Genomic DNA, 14,186 nt, shown 5'->3' with positions numbered 1-14,186 from the left:
AAGTTTATGTGTTAAAGTAATGGTCAAAACAAGTTACAACCAAGTAAAGAAAAAATGAATACGAGAAAAGTAAATAGCAAGAAAGGAAGGAAAAAAGTATAGAAAGCAACATTAAAAAGTAGACCTGAACTATTGTAAATGGTTATAAATAGATATCTGAGCCATTGTTACAAGCTTGGGAAAATAAGCAAGTGATCTATGGCTAGAATTAATAGGGTTGAAGTAAAAGACAAGTGACTCTACCTTTTTACAAGTGCCTTTAGCCCATGAAAGCTTTCTTTTATAGGAGGTTATTTTTGGGACTGATTTGAAGATTTCTTTACCTATGGTTGTAGATAAGGACTAAAAGCTTTCCTTTGTACTTGCTATGATAATTTCTTTTGGGCTATAAGATTCATGCTGAGCTATCATCTCAAACAAAGTTTGCCTAAACTATCATCTTAGGCATAGTGTATTCAACTTGAAGGGATTTATTGCAGTTGTACAAAAGAGCAATACGATTTCTTATTGGATTTATCTATTTCTTATGTTATTTTATGTATTCAAGAATTCTTATTCTAGTATTTCTTTCTTCCATCTGTTTTCTCATTTCCATGATCCCCACCAGTGGTTTTAGGTCTAGACCTTTCCAACCCCTTGACATTTGGTGAACTTGATGTGTGAAAGGACTATATTAGAGTCCACAAGACATGAGAACCAATTGAAGATGAAGTTGTTGTTAGGAGATAAAATATTAGAGATTTCATGAGGACTTAATAAATTGATTAAACATAAAGAGGCTATTACCAAGGCTTTGCAAGAAGCAATTGCAAATATCAATATGTTTAATGGTAGAAACAGTTCCAACTTTCTTTGCTTCTATCTAGAGAAGCTAGAGTTGGCTAATGTATCGATAGATGATATGTGGAGATATTTTACCATAGTTATTCTGTATCAAATTGCAGTTGCATAGATTCCATCTACACAAATTATCAAAATACATGGGCTAATTTCAAGAGAGCCCTAAAAGAGGAGTGTTTCATAAAGGATGGAGACAAAGGGTGGACTTTTCTAGAGTGTTTTAGGAGGGCCCTAAAAGAGGAGTGTTTCATAGAGGATGTAGACAAAGGGTGGACTTTTCTAGAGTGGGTTCGTAAATCCCCAAAGGGCCTCTCTACTACAAAGTGAGTTTGAGATGAAATTCAATCAACTAGATAGAGTAGAGTAATTATCTTTACTTATAAATAAATTCTTATTTGTTTATAGGTTGTGGACCCTCTACTAGTTGGAGCTACATAAGCTATAGGGGATGATACTATAGAATAGTGTATAAAGACAAAATGGGAGGATGTTCAAGATGTCGTATCAAAACTAGTGAAGAGACAGAGAAGAAGAGAGTTCTTGGCCATGCCTCGATTTATGCTCGATCAATCAATGCAAGTGTCAGAGCTAATGATTAAGCAGTCTCCTCCCATGGCTTTGTAGATTCTTCAAAAGATAGTGCCATAAATGTACTTATGAAAGAAATGCAAGATTTACATATCAAGCTTGTTAAGCTTGAAGAGTCATGGAAAGCTTTTACTTTGAAATCTTCACTTAGAGAACTGGATATGGTGTGACATTACATAACACGACCATAGAAACTATGAGTCATATAGAGATGCTTTAAGAAAGAGTTTTACTTTTTGGAAGGATGAAAATATTCATGCCAATGAAACTAGTATGCCCCTTTTTACAAACTTTGGGAAGTGAGGTACGCAAAATATTCTTGAAGATCTTGCAATGGTGAATGCATATGTAGCCATAGATGCTATTACCTATGGGTTGCAAATAGAAAGATCTCTAGTTTCTAGTGCAAGTAAGAAAACAAAGTTATGAACCCATACCATGCAAAGTGTAAGGGTAAAGTCGTGAAGATGGAGCTAAATGATGTAGGTTGGAGTGTTAGAGAGAAGACTGGGTAGGATTCCCATGTGGATTCCTATTCTATTCATGCTTATTTCATAAAGTAACACAACACAGATGTAATAGTGGAAGATAGAAGAAAAATAGATTATGGTAATCCATGGATCTCAAATAGGGTTACTAGAGGGGATGGTAAGACAAAACCTAAGTAGTCTATGCTTCCTACTAGACCCAATCCAAAGCAAAACATGGAAGATGTACATAAGAGGAAAGAGCAAAAAGAAAAAAAAAACAAGAAAAACCGAAGGGAGAACAACCAAGATGCAAGCTATTTTGTAACATTGAGACAACCACATATCTTAAAAAGGTTTTGAAAGAGAGAATTCTAAATAATAAAGTCAAGTTTACATTAGGTAAAATCATTGGAATCGCAAAAAGAGAGTTCCATGAAGAAATTATAGACATTATAAAAAGGAAAAGACAGTTTGTGGGTGAGTCAACTCAGGATGTGATACAAAGTGAATAAGAAACAAGTTTATAGGACATGTAATTGATTTATAAAGATGATGCAAATGTAGAGGTTGCTTGTAAATAGGCACAAGAGCTTAATGTAGGCAAAGCTAAATCAAATAGTCTTACACAAAAGACTATGATATTTGCTAAAAATACAAGAGACATATGACCTATGCACTACACAAAGGATGAAGTGGCTTCAGGGGTACCGAGCAACCATAATTCTAGGAACCATTGGGCTTGTGTTACTACAAAGACTATAGTGAAGGTTGGAGACCTAGACACTCCATGTGTTGCACTAATAGACCATGGCTTAGAGATAAATGTTATCGTGAGGAGTATTTATATAAACAAAAGATGACTTGTAAATGTAGGAAGCCAATAACTCAACAAGAGACATTTATGCTGCTTTTCTAAACATGAAGATTACCATAGGAAATGTACATGATGATCACCATTTCTTTATGTAGGATTCCTCATCATACTGAGTGATATTAGGGATGGCTTATAGATGTCAACCATGGATGGAGGATGCAAGAAGCCAACAACCCTGCAGGAGACCTATATGTTGCTTGTCCAAATGTGAAGATTACCATAAGAGATGTACATGACAACCACCATTTCTTTGTGTAGGATTCCTTGTCATATCAATCTTATGGCCACCACTTATTATTGGTACATGAATGGAGTCTAAAGTTTTGGATGATGGTTCTACGTATGCAAGAATCAAGAGCAAAGATAACATATAACAACAATGTAGTTTATGATAGCCTATGCCAATCATGTAAGAAACATGGATACATTGAGGAATTACGCACTACCTCCCAATGTCGATGAATTTTGAGAGTTGGATTTTTAGGAGTACTATTGTAATGTAGGACTATGATGGTAATGAGAGGATAAAGTTGTCGCCTATTGCTACAGGTGAAGATGCTTTTACTTTCGTCTTCATAGGATTCTTGGTAGTAGGTTCTTGAAATTTTAGAGGATTGAAGAAATGAACAAAGCTTCCACACAACATGTTTGCAGGGTAGAAAAGAGTAGGGTTCGTTGCAAGATGATGAGACGACTATAAGTGTATATGATGGGGTATCTTTTGATAGTTGCAAAGATTTTAGGTATCCTAAAAATGGAGTAGAATATTGGGTCTATCATTATAAATATAAATTCTTGGAATATGTTTCAATTCATTATTGAATTTATGAAGCATGAAGAGTTCTATGGGGAAAATAGGGTTGAAGCCAGTGTTGAGACAAAGTACAAAATGGTGGACAATAAGGTGAAGCCAGTTGCAAGTAAAAGGATCAAGATATTCAAGAGAAGAGAGTCAGAGGAATATGTAGAGTCAAGTTTGAAAATGAAGAGGCAAAGTAGGATATTGAAGAAAAAGAAGACTCAGAGCTTATGGAAGATGATAAAGACCTCGAACCTACTACAGAAGAGTAAGTGGCACATACTGGAGGATATGCAAGTTTATAGGGGGCAGATATCAAGACATTGCATGTCCAAAGTGTTAAACAAACATGTTCTTTAATGTTACAAGGTTTCAATGTGTACTTATGGGATGAGATACTCAATGATTTATGTGACTTGTCAAGAGTAAATCAATGTATGACATAGTCTAAAGTTCTAGTTCATATACCGGACATGTAACTAAAAATTAAGTGTCAGAGACCATTAGTAGTGTGCTAAGATTTATTTTGAGTGATACAAGTCTTCCAAGCTGAAAAATGTCAAAAAGTGATGCATTTATAGTACCCTAATGACCATATTTTGAGTTCATATGTAAAAGTTATGGTTAGTTCCAACCATGCATAGAAAAATCAAATATAGAAAAAGGAACAATAAGAGTTTGGAAGATAAAGAGTATGAAAAGTAATAGTGAAAAGCACGCATAAACTGCTACAAATGGTTATAAATAGAGATATGATCCATTATTACAAGTCTGGGTGAATAAACAAGTGACCTACTACTGTAATTACCAAGATTGAAGTAAAAGACAAGTGATTCTACCTCTTAACAGGTGCCTTTAGCTTAGGAAGGCTTGCCTATAAGAGGTTGTTTTTGGGACAAGTTTGAAGGTTTCTTTACCTATTGTTGTAGGTGAGGACTATAAGTTTTGCTTTGTACTTGTTGTTGTGATTTCTTTTGGATTGTAAGAGTGGTGTTGAATTATCATCTCAAATAGTTTGCCTATGCTATCATCTTAGATCTAGTGTATTCAACTTGAAGGGATTTATTGCAGTTGTAAAGAAGAGTAATATAGGTTCTTGTGTTCTATAGTGTATTCAAGGGTTCTTGTTCTAGTATTTCTTTCTTTCCTCTATCTTCTCTTTTCCTTGATCCCCATCAAATTTAGCATTAGACCTTTTCAATCCTTGATAGCACGCTAGTATAAAACTTGATATATGTGTCGAAATAATCCTTGGGATTTTTTGACTTCTCTACCACATCACCTATACTAATGCCATTTAAAAAATACTACCAATGCACATACGAGTGTACATACCTATCCCATTTAAAAAGATATGCCATCACTTATTCTGATGCAATAAAATAAACTAAATTGAAATTCGCGCTACTTTGCTCATTGTGTTACACGTTTATAGATCCATATATAAGCTCCATAACTCCTCCTTTGTTTTTTCCTTTTTTGTCCCCCTTCTCCTTCTTATATTGCGGGGTATTTGATGCATGCAAGTCCTCTTTTTTTCGCATCATCCCCAACTGAGAGCAGTTCACAAGGGGGCAACAAGAAAAAATAAAAGTTTCAAAACTTATTTGAAGATAAATTTCATCAACCCCCTTTTGAACAAGCATTATGACTTCCTCCTTTTTTTTTTGGTTTGGGGGGGGTGGGGGGTTTGGAAATCAACCATAATAGAAATCATGGAGGAATGATCCAAACATTGTGTGCATTAAACATGAGTAACTCTCAAGGGCCAATTTTAGAAAAAGAAATTTCATCCTTTGATAAAATTTCTCAACCCCCTATTGAAATAAGGGTGCAAGAGTCTCCACAAAAGCATTGCCCTTTTATTTAACTAAGGGTGGATTTTCAAAGAAGAATCACCTCGTCACTGGACTATTGTAATTGCATATGCCCTAATAGGTAGTGCTAATGAATGTGTGGGGGATGCAAGAGGGGTAAGCTAGCTAAATTTTCTTTTTTCTTCAGCCTTGAGTTCTCAAAAACACTTTTTTTCATCTTTGGAGATGATGGTATTATGACATTCCATGCAAAGTGTTCACAAAAAATTGTCCTTTAGAGTGACTTTCCCCAACTGGATTTCTAAAAAAAAGGGTTGAAATTTACATTCGTTATGATGAAAAGTTAAAACTAGCTATGTTTTGGACATTTTAGTTTTAAAATCGACAAATGCCATACTTTTTCCGATGAAAGCTGTACTTTTTTCGAGCGACCGCTGCCTTTTTCCACTCACTCACTCACTCACTCACTCATCCACCCGTGACCCTATGCTGGTGAAACCTGAAGGGCCAAGGCTGAAAAGGTTATGACCAAGTCTTGTCTTAGGGCAATGCTATTGCCGTCATCCTGAGCGTCATCAAAGACTATTGTGATGTTATACTAAACGCATTCATTAATGTTTCTCCTTTGCTTGCTGACAAAAGGCTCCCCCATATAAACAAGCATTCTCATTGATGTGTCTCGACTCGACCCTCTGAGTTTGATACCAAAACCTTCCATTAATGTCTTCTTCTTCTTCTGCTAATAACACAGCCCCCGATCGATTTCTTAGCAGCAGCCTGGGTAGGCGCCTCAGGGCTTTGATTCTGCACAAGCAGCAGCAGCAGCCGGCCGCCTCTGCCACGTCCCGCACCAGCCCTGCCTCCATAGCCTCCCCTCCCCCTGAAGCTTCCGCTGCCGCGGCCTCCGCCCCCATGGACACCTTCTACATCTCCCATGGCTCCCCCATGCTGCCCCTCGAGGACATCCCTGCCCGCGACTTCCTGCGGCATTGGTGCGACTACCTGCCCGAGAAGCCCAAGGCGATCCTCGCCGTCTCCGCACATTGGGACACAATGCATCCCGCTGTCAGCACCACCAGTCACAACAGCACCATCTACGATTTCTATGGCTTCCCGCCCGAGCTCTATAAGGTATGAGTTTCTGATCTGTTGATTTGCCTTCACGGGGAAGGCAATTCGTAAAGTTTGGTGGGAGGCCACGCTCTGTGATGACCTAAATATCCATCAATCAAAGCAATTGGTGAAGTTGGATCTTTGAAAATAAAAATACCAATCTCTATGAGACCCAAAATATCCATCAATCGGGACTTCAGAGCTGTGATTTTGGAAGCGATCGGTAAAGTTTGACGTTTCTCTTTAAAAAATTACCAATCTCCGTGAGACCATAGACATTCATCAATCTGGACTGTAGAGCTGTGATTTTCCAAGTAATTGGTATTAATCATGCTTGCTTTGCTGGATAGAGCTGTGATTTTCAAAGCAATTGGTAATAATCACTCTTGCTTTGCTGGACGCCCTCGTATGGGGCAGCGGGCTTTTGCAGAATATTTGAATTGAATTCTGAACAGGACTAGAAGATGCTCTTGCCCGAGCGGCCATGTTCTTAAAAATATGTGATGGGCTTGAAATGGAATTGCAGGACAGTTTCTATTGTATGCTTTGTTGATGCTTCAGTTGAAAAATTTATTGGCAGCGTCAACCAACTTTTATTCAATGCTTTATTGATACTGGTATTGTAAAGTTGTTAATAAAGCCAACATTTCAGAAGTTCCCTCTCGAGTATAGAGAGCAAAGGAAATTAACACAATGGCACAAACACCAATTGTGTGCTATGCATTCATGAAATCCACTGCGGGTCTTTTGCTTATGGTATCGATGCGTCATGTGGCAGCTCAAATACAATCCTCCTGGTGCTCCAGAACTTGCAAAGCGGGCTAAAGAACTGCTGCTAGCTGCAGGATTCAAAACAGTACTAGAAGATCCCAAGAGGGGCGTGGACCATGGTGCCTGGGTGCCATTGTATCTCATGTACCCCGAGGCTGATGTACCTGTATGCCAGCTTTCTGTCCAGCCATACAAAGATGGCTTGCATCACTACCGGCTAGGACAGGCTTTGTCGAGTCTCAGAAATGAGGGTGTCCTCATCATGGCTTCTGGCAGTGCTACACACAACTTACGTATGATAGGTGTTGAAGGCCAGCCACCTCCTTCATGGATGTTGGCTTTTGATGACTGGTTGAATGACTCTTTGGTAAATGGCAGGTAACACACGAGCATATACCTTTGGAGAAGCTGGTTTACTTGTTACTTATAAAAAGACGGTTAGGCAAATGGGCCATAATGCGGGGTATACCTTTTACGAAGTGCAGAATTGATGTGTTTCATCTGATTTACATGGTTCCAGGTTTGAGGATGTGATCCAGTATGAAAGAAAAGCTCCAAATCCAAGGCAAGTACACCCTTCCCCTGAGCATTTTTATCCATTACTTGTTGCCCTTGGGGCAGCTGGAGACAATGCAAAAGCAGAAAGGATACATGCTAGTTGGGCACATTCGACATTATCTATGGCTTCCTTCCGGTTCAAGTCTTCTTCTTGATGTCTTTCCATATAGATTCTTCCTTTGGGTTGGATTGGTCATTAATACAAACTTCATGGAGGGGCATGATCTGTACTACAAACTTTTTCCTTTCCTATAACACATACTATTTGATGAGAATATAGGCATTTCTGTTGAAGACTCCATATAGTAGATATGTATCATATAAGATGGGTGAGGGTAAAGGCGAAGACTACTGGAAAAACCCACAGTTTGAATGGCTGTTTCTTCCCTGGACTTACTTCAACATTGACATGATTACAATCAAAGGAAGCAAATTCCTTGCAATAAAAGTTATTATCAGCTCATCAGCAGATTTTCTCAACCAGGGGGATTTTGTCCAGGTGGTGAGTTATGCAACACTGAAATAGCCAACATAGTATTGCAATTTGGTGGTCCCACGTGGTTGGTATTTGCAAAATTTGAGCTTATTGTGGCCTTATCCATCTCTTTCCAAATTGAACCTCCTGGGGCAGCAATACGCTTTGCTTTCAGGTAGGTGGTTTAAATGTAGACAAAAGCTTTGCTTTCAGGTAGTTGGTTTACGCTGATCCCCCCAGCTCACAACCCACCTCCCCCCCCCTTTTCACCCCAACACACACACACACACACAAAAGAAAACAAAAAACAAAAACCAACACATCCCCAGAACTGCTCAAGGTAGATACATGCACACTAGTATAACTTTTGAGGCACCACAGTCCTCTACAGTTTGTAATTTATATGTAAAAGCCTACACCATTGTGGTGCTCTGATAATGCATTTGTCCATCAGTTTACTCCCATGTTCAGTATTCCTTTCCATTGCATACTCTCACATGGTTCCATTCACCTTGGTGGGAAATAAAGTTGATTGAAGAGGAGCCTCCTTTTGTGTTGCAGTTTGCTAGGTGGCACCATTAGTGTGTTGGGTGATTGCTAGTGTCATCATTTGAAGAGTAGACTGTGCTAGGGGAAATTGGCACTTGTCCCCCAAAATGTGTATCAATGTCCCCCTTTACCCAATCTAGGATTGTCTGTAATTGTGCACACACATTCAACTTAATCTCATGTATGCATCTCACATGTGCACAATTTATGTATTCAAAAGACATTAAATTAAAACTCATGTTCTTGTGACACTGATGATAGCTTCAAGAGTATTGTACCTCCAACGGATCGATCTCGAAATGTAGCAAGTGTTCTCTAACTATGTTGGCTGAATTAAAACACAAATCAATGTGGATGATGTTGATGCCACTTGTTCGAATCAAAGTTGAGAACACAAAGGGGGTAGTAAGGTGGTGGCTGGGCAGCAAAAGACAAATGATAGTTGACTGAAAATGACACCATTGGAAAACATAGGGCTAGGAGTGAAGGTGATAGCAACTAACGATTCGATGGTTAGTCGGCTGTTGAAAAACGCATTATGATTTGTTGGTAAGCAACACCATTGAGTGTTTAGGCACGTAGATCGCAATTGGAAACAACAAATGCAAGGTATAGATGATGATGACTGACACTGCGAAGGCCTAAATCAAGTAGGAGACGATTGTGATTAGGTCACCCAGCCATAGGATGATTGAGAACAATAGGGGTAGCACTTCCTATAGGCTCTACAAACTACAATAACTCCTAGAATGGATAGACAACAATGGGTTTGAGGAGGGATGGTGATTTAGTTGATGGTGGTTGGTTGGAATAATGAGAGTGGAATGAGGGATGCACTCACTAGACTCCTATTTATAAAGCATTGGGTGTGCTTTGGACGTATTGCTTAAAGTCACCCTTTCAACTCAATCAATTTAACAATAATGTGCTTTTGGGGTTGTTTTAAAGAGACTTAATTGTGGGTTAATAGAAACTATAAATGTAGTAGCCTAACACCCACCTCTCAATCCCAAAAGGATCATTTCTAAGACGGAATAGAATAGCAGAAAGGTCCCAAGCTAAAGTAGCTAGAGCATTAGTCCAAGGGTGCTTGTGGGCTACTTATGATCCTATTGAGACTAGAGATTATGGATATCTTCTTTTCAAATAGCCCTAATAAAAGGGCCTTAAGATTGTTATTTTTCCCTTTTTTTTTCCTTTATGTTTTGTTTTAATGGCTTTTAAAGATAGTAGGGAGACACAAATATATCCTCCATAAACAGAAGCAATGCATAGGTGAAGAAGTAACTAATAAATATTAAATGATAGAGGGTAAATGGTGTGGGCAAGTGGTAGGGGCAATGGTGAAGGGATGGAGGGTATATGTTGTGTGTTGGCATAATATACTCTGTTATTCTAGACTACCATTGAGATGTTATGAGAATATGGTGGATCCAAGGGTGATAGCTTTGCGATGAAGTAAAAGGGAAGTATGCTATACATGTAAGGAGTTTTCATCCTTGTGATGAAGTAAAAGGGAAGTATGCTACACATAGCGAGGGGTAACTTAAGTTGTTAAGTTTAAACTGAACCCTATGCAAAGTGCAGTGGTGCCACTCGGACAATGCTCTTAAGGGGGGGGAATTGTTCACTTGCCCAAGTGTCCTTTTACAAGTATGATCATCAAGGTACATACGAATAATGATATGAAGTATAAATAGAAATTAAGCAATGGAGCCAAAAATCTCGTAAGCATTAGTAGACGTAGCTTCCTCTTACTACTAGATGTGGAAAGGAAAGGTATAGGGAATCCCTCTTCTCATCATGTTAAGGTCGAAGGGAAGGGGGTACCAATACCCATCCGAGGAAGAAGGTAGTGACAGAATAGGGTTTTGTCAAGATATCATCAAGGTTGAAGGCATAAACTTTAGGCAAATGGTACCTAGCTCCCCTTGATCTCTAGTAAAATGATAATGGACCCGAATGTGCTTTGTCTTTAGACTGGTTATTGGATTGGCATCAAGTGCTATGGCACTTTGGCTATCACAATAGATTGCTATCACGATTATACATGGAAATCAAAGCTTTACTAGCAAGCTCCTCAAGTAGATGGCATCGATGGTGCCATCATGCACAACTTGGTACTCAGCCTTGACTCAAGATGCAACAATTGTCATGTTTACATTTTGACTAAATGATTAGAGTCGAGCTTCGAAAGAACATGTACTCATTGGAACATTGAATGTCTAGCCTAGTCCAAATCAATGTATCCATGCAAGGTTAGTCTTTCTAAAATGCAAACCATAAGCGAAAGTACTCTTGACATACCTTAGCACACATATGATGATGTATTTTTAGTCTATTAAAATATTAAGAATGAAAATAGAGCATGCTAAAGCCTAATGTACATGAGTCATAAGAGTTTTCCTGTTATTTATCGGTAGATATGCTTATCAAAATATGATGCATGGAAATCTTTGGTAAGCTTATTAGACTAACCATACAACAATTGAGACATTGGATAGACTTTTATTCTTTTAGAACTTATGTCATGAGAGAACATGTATTTTTGAAATTCCACTTAACACGTGGATTAATTTTTAATCACGTGATTAAGTAAATGTTATACATGTGAGGTGCAATTGGGGTTAAAGTAAATTTACAAGCCCGAAACCCGAGGAAATTACGGGATGTTAAAGGCAAAAGTTGCTATAAGTTATGCCGCATATGTACTTGGTGATATCTGATGTCAGTTGTTGGTCTAGATCATTCATTTGTCCATAAGTGTTAGTTGGTGACACTAGAGAAATGACGTTTAATGGTACCTAACGCCAATCTGATGGTCAAAGATGGCGCAGAGACACTCGGAAATGGAAGTTGCCTAGCCAATTTAATTATTGGCCAATTAGATTATTTTTCAGGGCACTGAAATGATTATTAGATTAATTTTTAGTATTTAAAGATGAAATTAATATTTAATTATGGCTAATGCTGAAAAAACCACTTGAGAAGGTTGTCACTTGTCAAAAATGCCCATGCAAGATTGAAAAACGTCTTTAGAGACTGGAGAGAGGCATTTTTAGTGTATTTAACCTGCAAGAGAGAGGAAGGAGATGCTACTGGTTTGATTTGCAACCATTGGAGGACCTTTTGAGGCAACCACGGGTTGGAGAAGACTAATCAACAGCCAGGTGACAACATCTATAGCCTATTGAGACAGGGCAACAACAATGAATGATTTTCTTCAGTTCTTTGCATCTACAAGCTATTGAGATAGGAAAATAGTAGTAAATGATAGATTTTCTTTAGTTCTTCGTGAAGAAACTCTGAATTTTCTCTCTATAGCTTTCTCTCTCATCTTTCAGCCATTTCATAGCCTTGCTCCAAAGATCTCAACATTTGGACCCTTGGAGGCTGAGAAATTGCAGATTTCTCTATTGTAAACCCTAATTTACAACAGAAATTAGGGTTTACCAATAGCCTTGGGAAGTTTGCTAGAAATTGGAAGCTCCAAGACTTAGAATTTTCAAGGCTAAAGGTAAATTTCAGCTAAATTCGGGTGGACTAGCTAGCCATTGAATTTGGGGCATTTCCATCGTCTATGAAGCGGGTGAAGGCCAATCAAGTACCTGAATCAAAGGGAAAATTAGATTGAAGATTTATTGATCACTTTGGACACCAAGGGGAATTTGGATTGCGAAGGGGATCGGGAGAATCCCATTGTAAATCAACTTTGGACACCAAGGGGGGTTGCGAAGTGGGTGAAGGCCAATCAAGTGCGTGAATCAAGGGGATAATTAGATTGAAGATTTGTTGATCACTTTGGACACCAAGGGGTGTTTGGATTGCAAAAGGGATCGGGAGAATCCCATTGTAAATCAACTTTTTCTTCAATAAAGCTAAAGAAATACCAAAAGGGGCGCCAATTTTGGGGCCAATCGGGTGTGCATTGTCCAAGATCAATAGGTAAATTTGTATTTTTTAGATTTGCATTAATTTTTTGTTGCTTGAAGTAAGTTGTAATTAGGGATTTACCACCCATCCATGGAAGGAAGATTGGTTACAACTTGCAACTCACTTTGGCGACAATCTCTCACCTTGTCTCTTGACACTCTGCTCTAACTAAACATGCATTTTTCTCTCCAAACCAAGAAATAAAGAACACAAGACTAGCTTCAAGGTGTATATACTCATCAACTTACCTTTCTATGTTGTAGTCCAAAAGCTTGAAGGCTCAAAGATGGTTCCACGATTCAAACAACACAGTTTGATGTTGTCGCTCCTTTGCATCCATCATTGAACACTCCAATGATGAGAGAAGAAGATGGAGAAGAAGAAGGGGAGAAAGAAGATGGAGAAGATCTTCACCTCCCAGATCCCTCTCTCTCTCACAATCTCACAACCTCATATACAACTCCAAACTCAATCCTCTTACTATGAACGAGAAGAAGAAAATGCAGAGTTTTACTTTTCCTTAGTCACTCGCTCAACGCACCTCTCACTCGCTCTCTCCCTTGCTCTCAACAATGGAAGTAAGATGATAAAATAGAAGGATTTAATGGTTACAATGATAGAGCTTTTGTAGTATGGACGTTCCAAAAAGATAAATACAACTGAGACCTTTCATCTTATATAGACACAAATTAGGGTTAGGGTTAGGTCACCTCAATAGAATGGCGCCCCATTTTAGGGTTAGGGTTAAGGTTTGCGTCCCTTTTGCATTTAGGGTTTCTAGAACTATGAAATAGGGATTTATACCCTCTTTTGGGGGTCCTACCCACTTTGTGAGATTTAGGCATGGTCAATCCATGAAGTATGCTTATGCCTTGAGGTGTTTCTTTAGAACTCTTTGGCTGTCCTCACTAGGATTCTTATCTAACTTTGAGACAAGTTCCGAGAGAAAGAGACAAGCTTTCCTCTACTAAAAGCAGTTACAATCTTTACTCTTGGTAAGCTGAAGTATATGCGGTATACCACGTTGTCAAGCATTTTCACATGGATTGAAAACCCTTTAAAAATATTAGATTAGTAGGATTTTTGTAGCTTAATTATTTATGTGACTATTTGTTTTGTTGTTTTGATTTTTTTGTGTTCGTCTAGTTCAGGAATTCTGTCTTTTTGTTTGGAGTTTTGAGTATAGAAACTTGATAGCCTTGGTCAAGATTGGTGTTTTTTCTAGATAGATTTGAGCAAAACTTTGAAGGTGTTTGCATGTTATCTTGAAACGTGTATAAATTCTTGTTGAAACTCTTGCACATCACAAGGATTATAGGTTAATAAGCACTTCATGTTGTATTTGTTGAATATTGTTGAGAAATAAGGGATGGCCTAAGCTTTATCCTATGGTTGTATT

General features: G+C 38.3%; 1 protein-coding gene across 1 annotated transcript; it reads left to right on the top strand.

The window, feature by feature from the left end:
• The first annotated feature begins 6,016 nt into the window (after window positions 1–6,016).
• Window positions 6,017–8,391, top strand: LIGB (catalytic LigB subunit of aromatic ring-opening dioxygenase family). The gene is made up of 3 exons (XM_087691387.1): window positions 6,017–6,519; window positions 7,280–7,650; window positions 7,793–8,391. The coding sequence occupies exons 1-3, from the start codon at window positions 6,109–6,111 to the stop codon at window positions 7,983–7,985; spliced, it is 975 nt and encodes a 324-aa protein (XP_087547513.1). The 5' UTR covers window positions 6,017–6,108; the 3' UTR covers window positions 7,986–8,391.
• The last annotated feature ends 5,795 nt before the right edge of the window (window positions 8,392–14,186 follow it).

Source organism: Lygodium microphyllum, chromosome 13, assembly GCF_053477565.2.
Source record: "Lygodium microphyllum isolate KBCC chromosome 13, Lygodium_microphyllum_v1.1.10, whole genome shotgun sequence".
In the NCBI taxonomy this organism is placed as follows: domain Eukaryota; kingdom Viridiplantae; phylum Streptophyta; class Polypodiopsida; order Schizaeales; family Lygodiaceae; genus Lygodium; species Lygodium microphyllum.
This window is presented reverse-complemented; position numbering and strand designations above follow the sequence as displayed.

Excerpts from the sequence above, each read along its gene's own strand:
- LIGB (XM_087691387.1), top strand. The coding sequence starts at position 6,109 with ATGTCTTCTTCTTCTTCTGCTAATAACACAGCCCCCGATCGATTTCTT. Across the intron at positions 6,520-7,279 it reads TCCCGCCCGAGCTCTATAAG|CTCAAATACAATCCTCCTGG; the intron begins GTATGAGTTTCT and ends GTCATGTGGCAG. Across the intron at positions 7,651-7,792 it reads GACTCTTTGGTAAATGGCAG|GTTTGAGGATGTGATCCAGT; the intron begins GTAACACACGAG and ends ACATGGTTCCAG.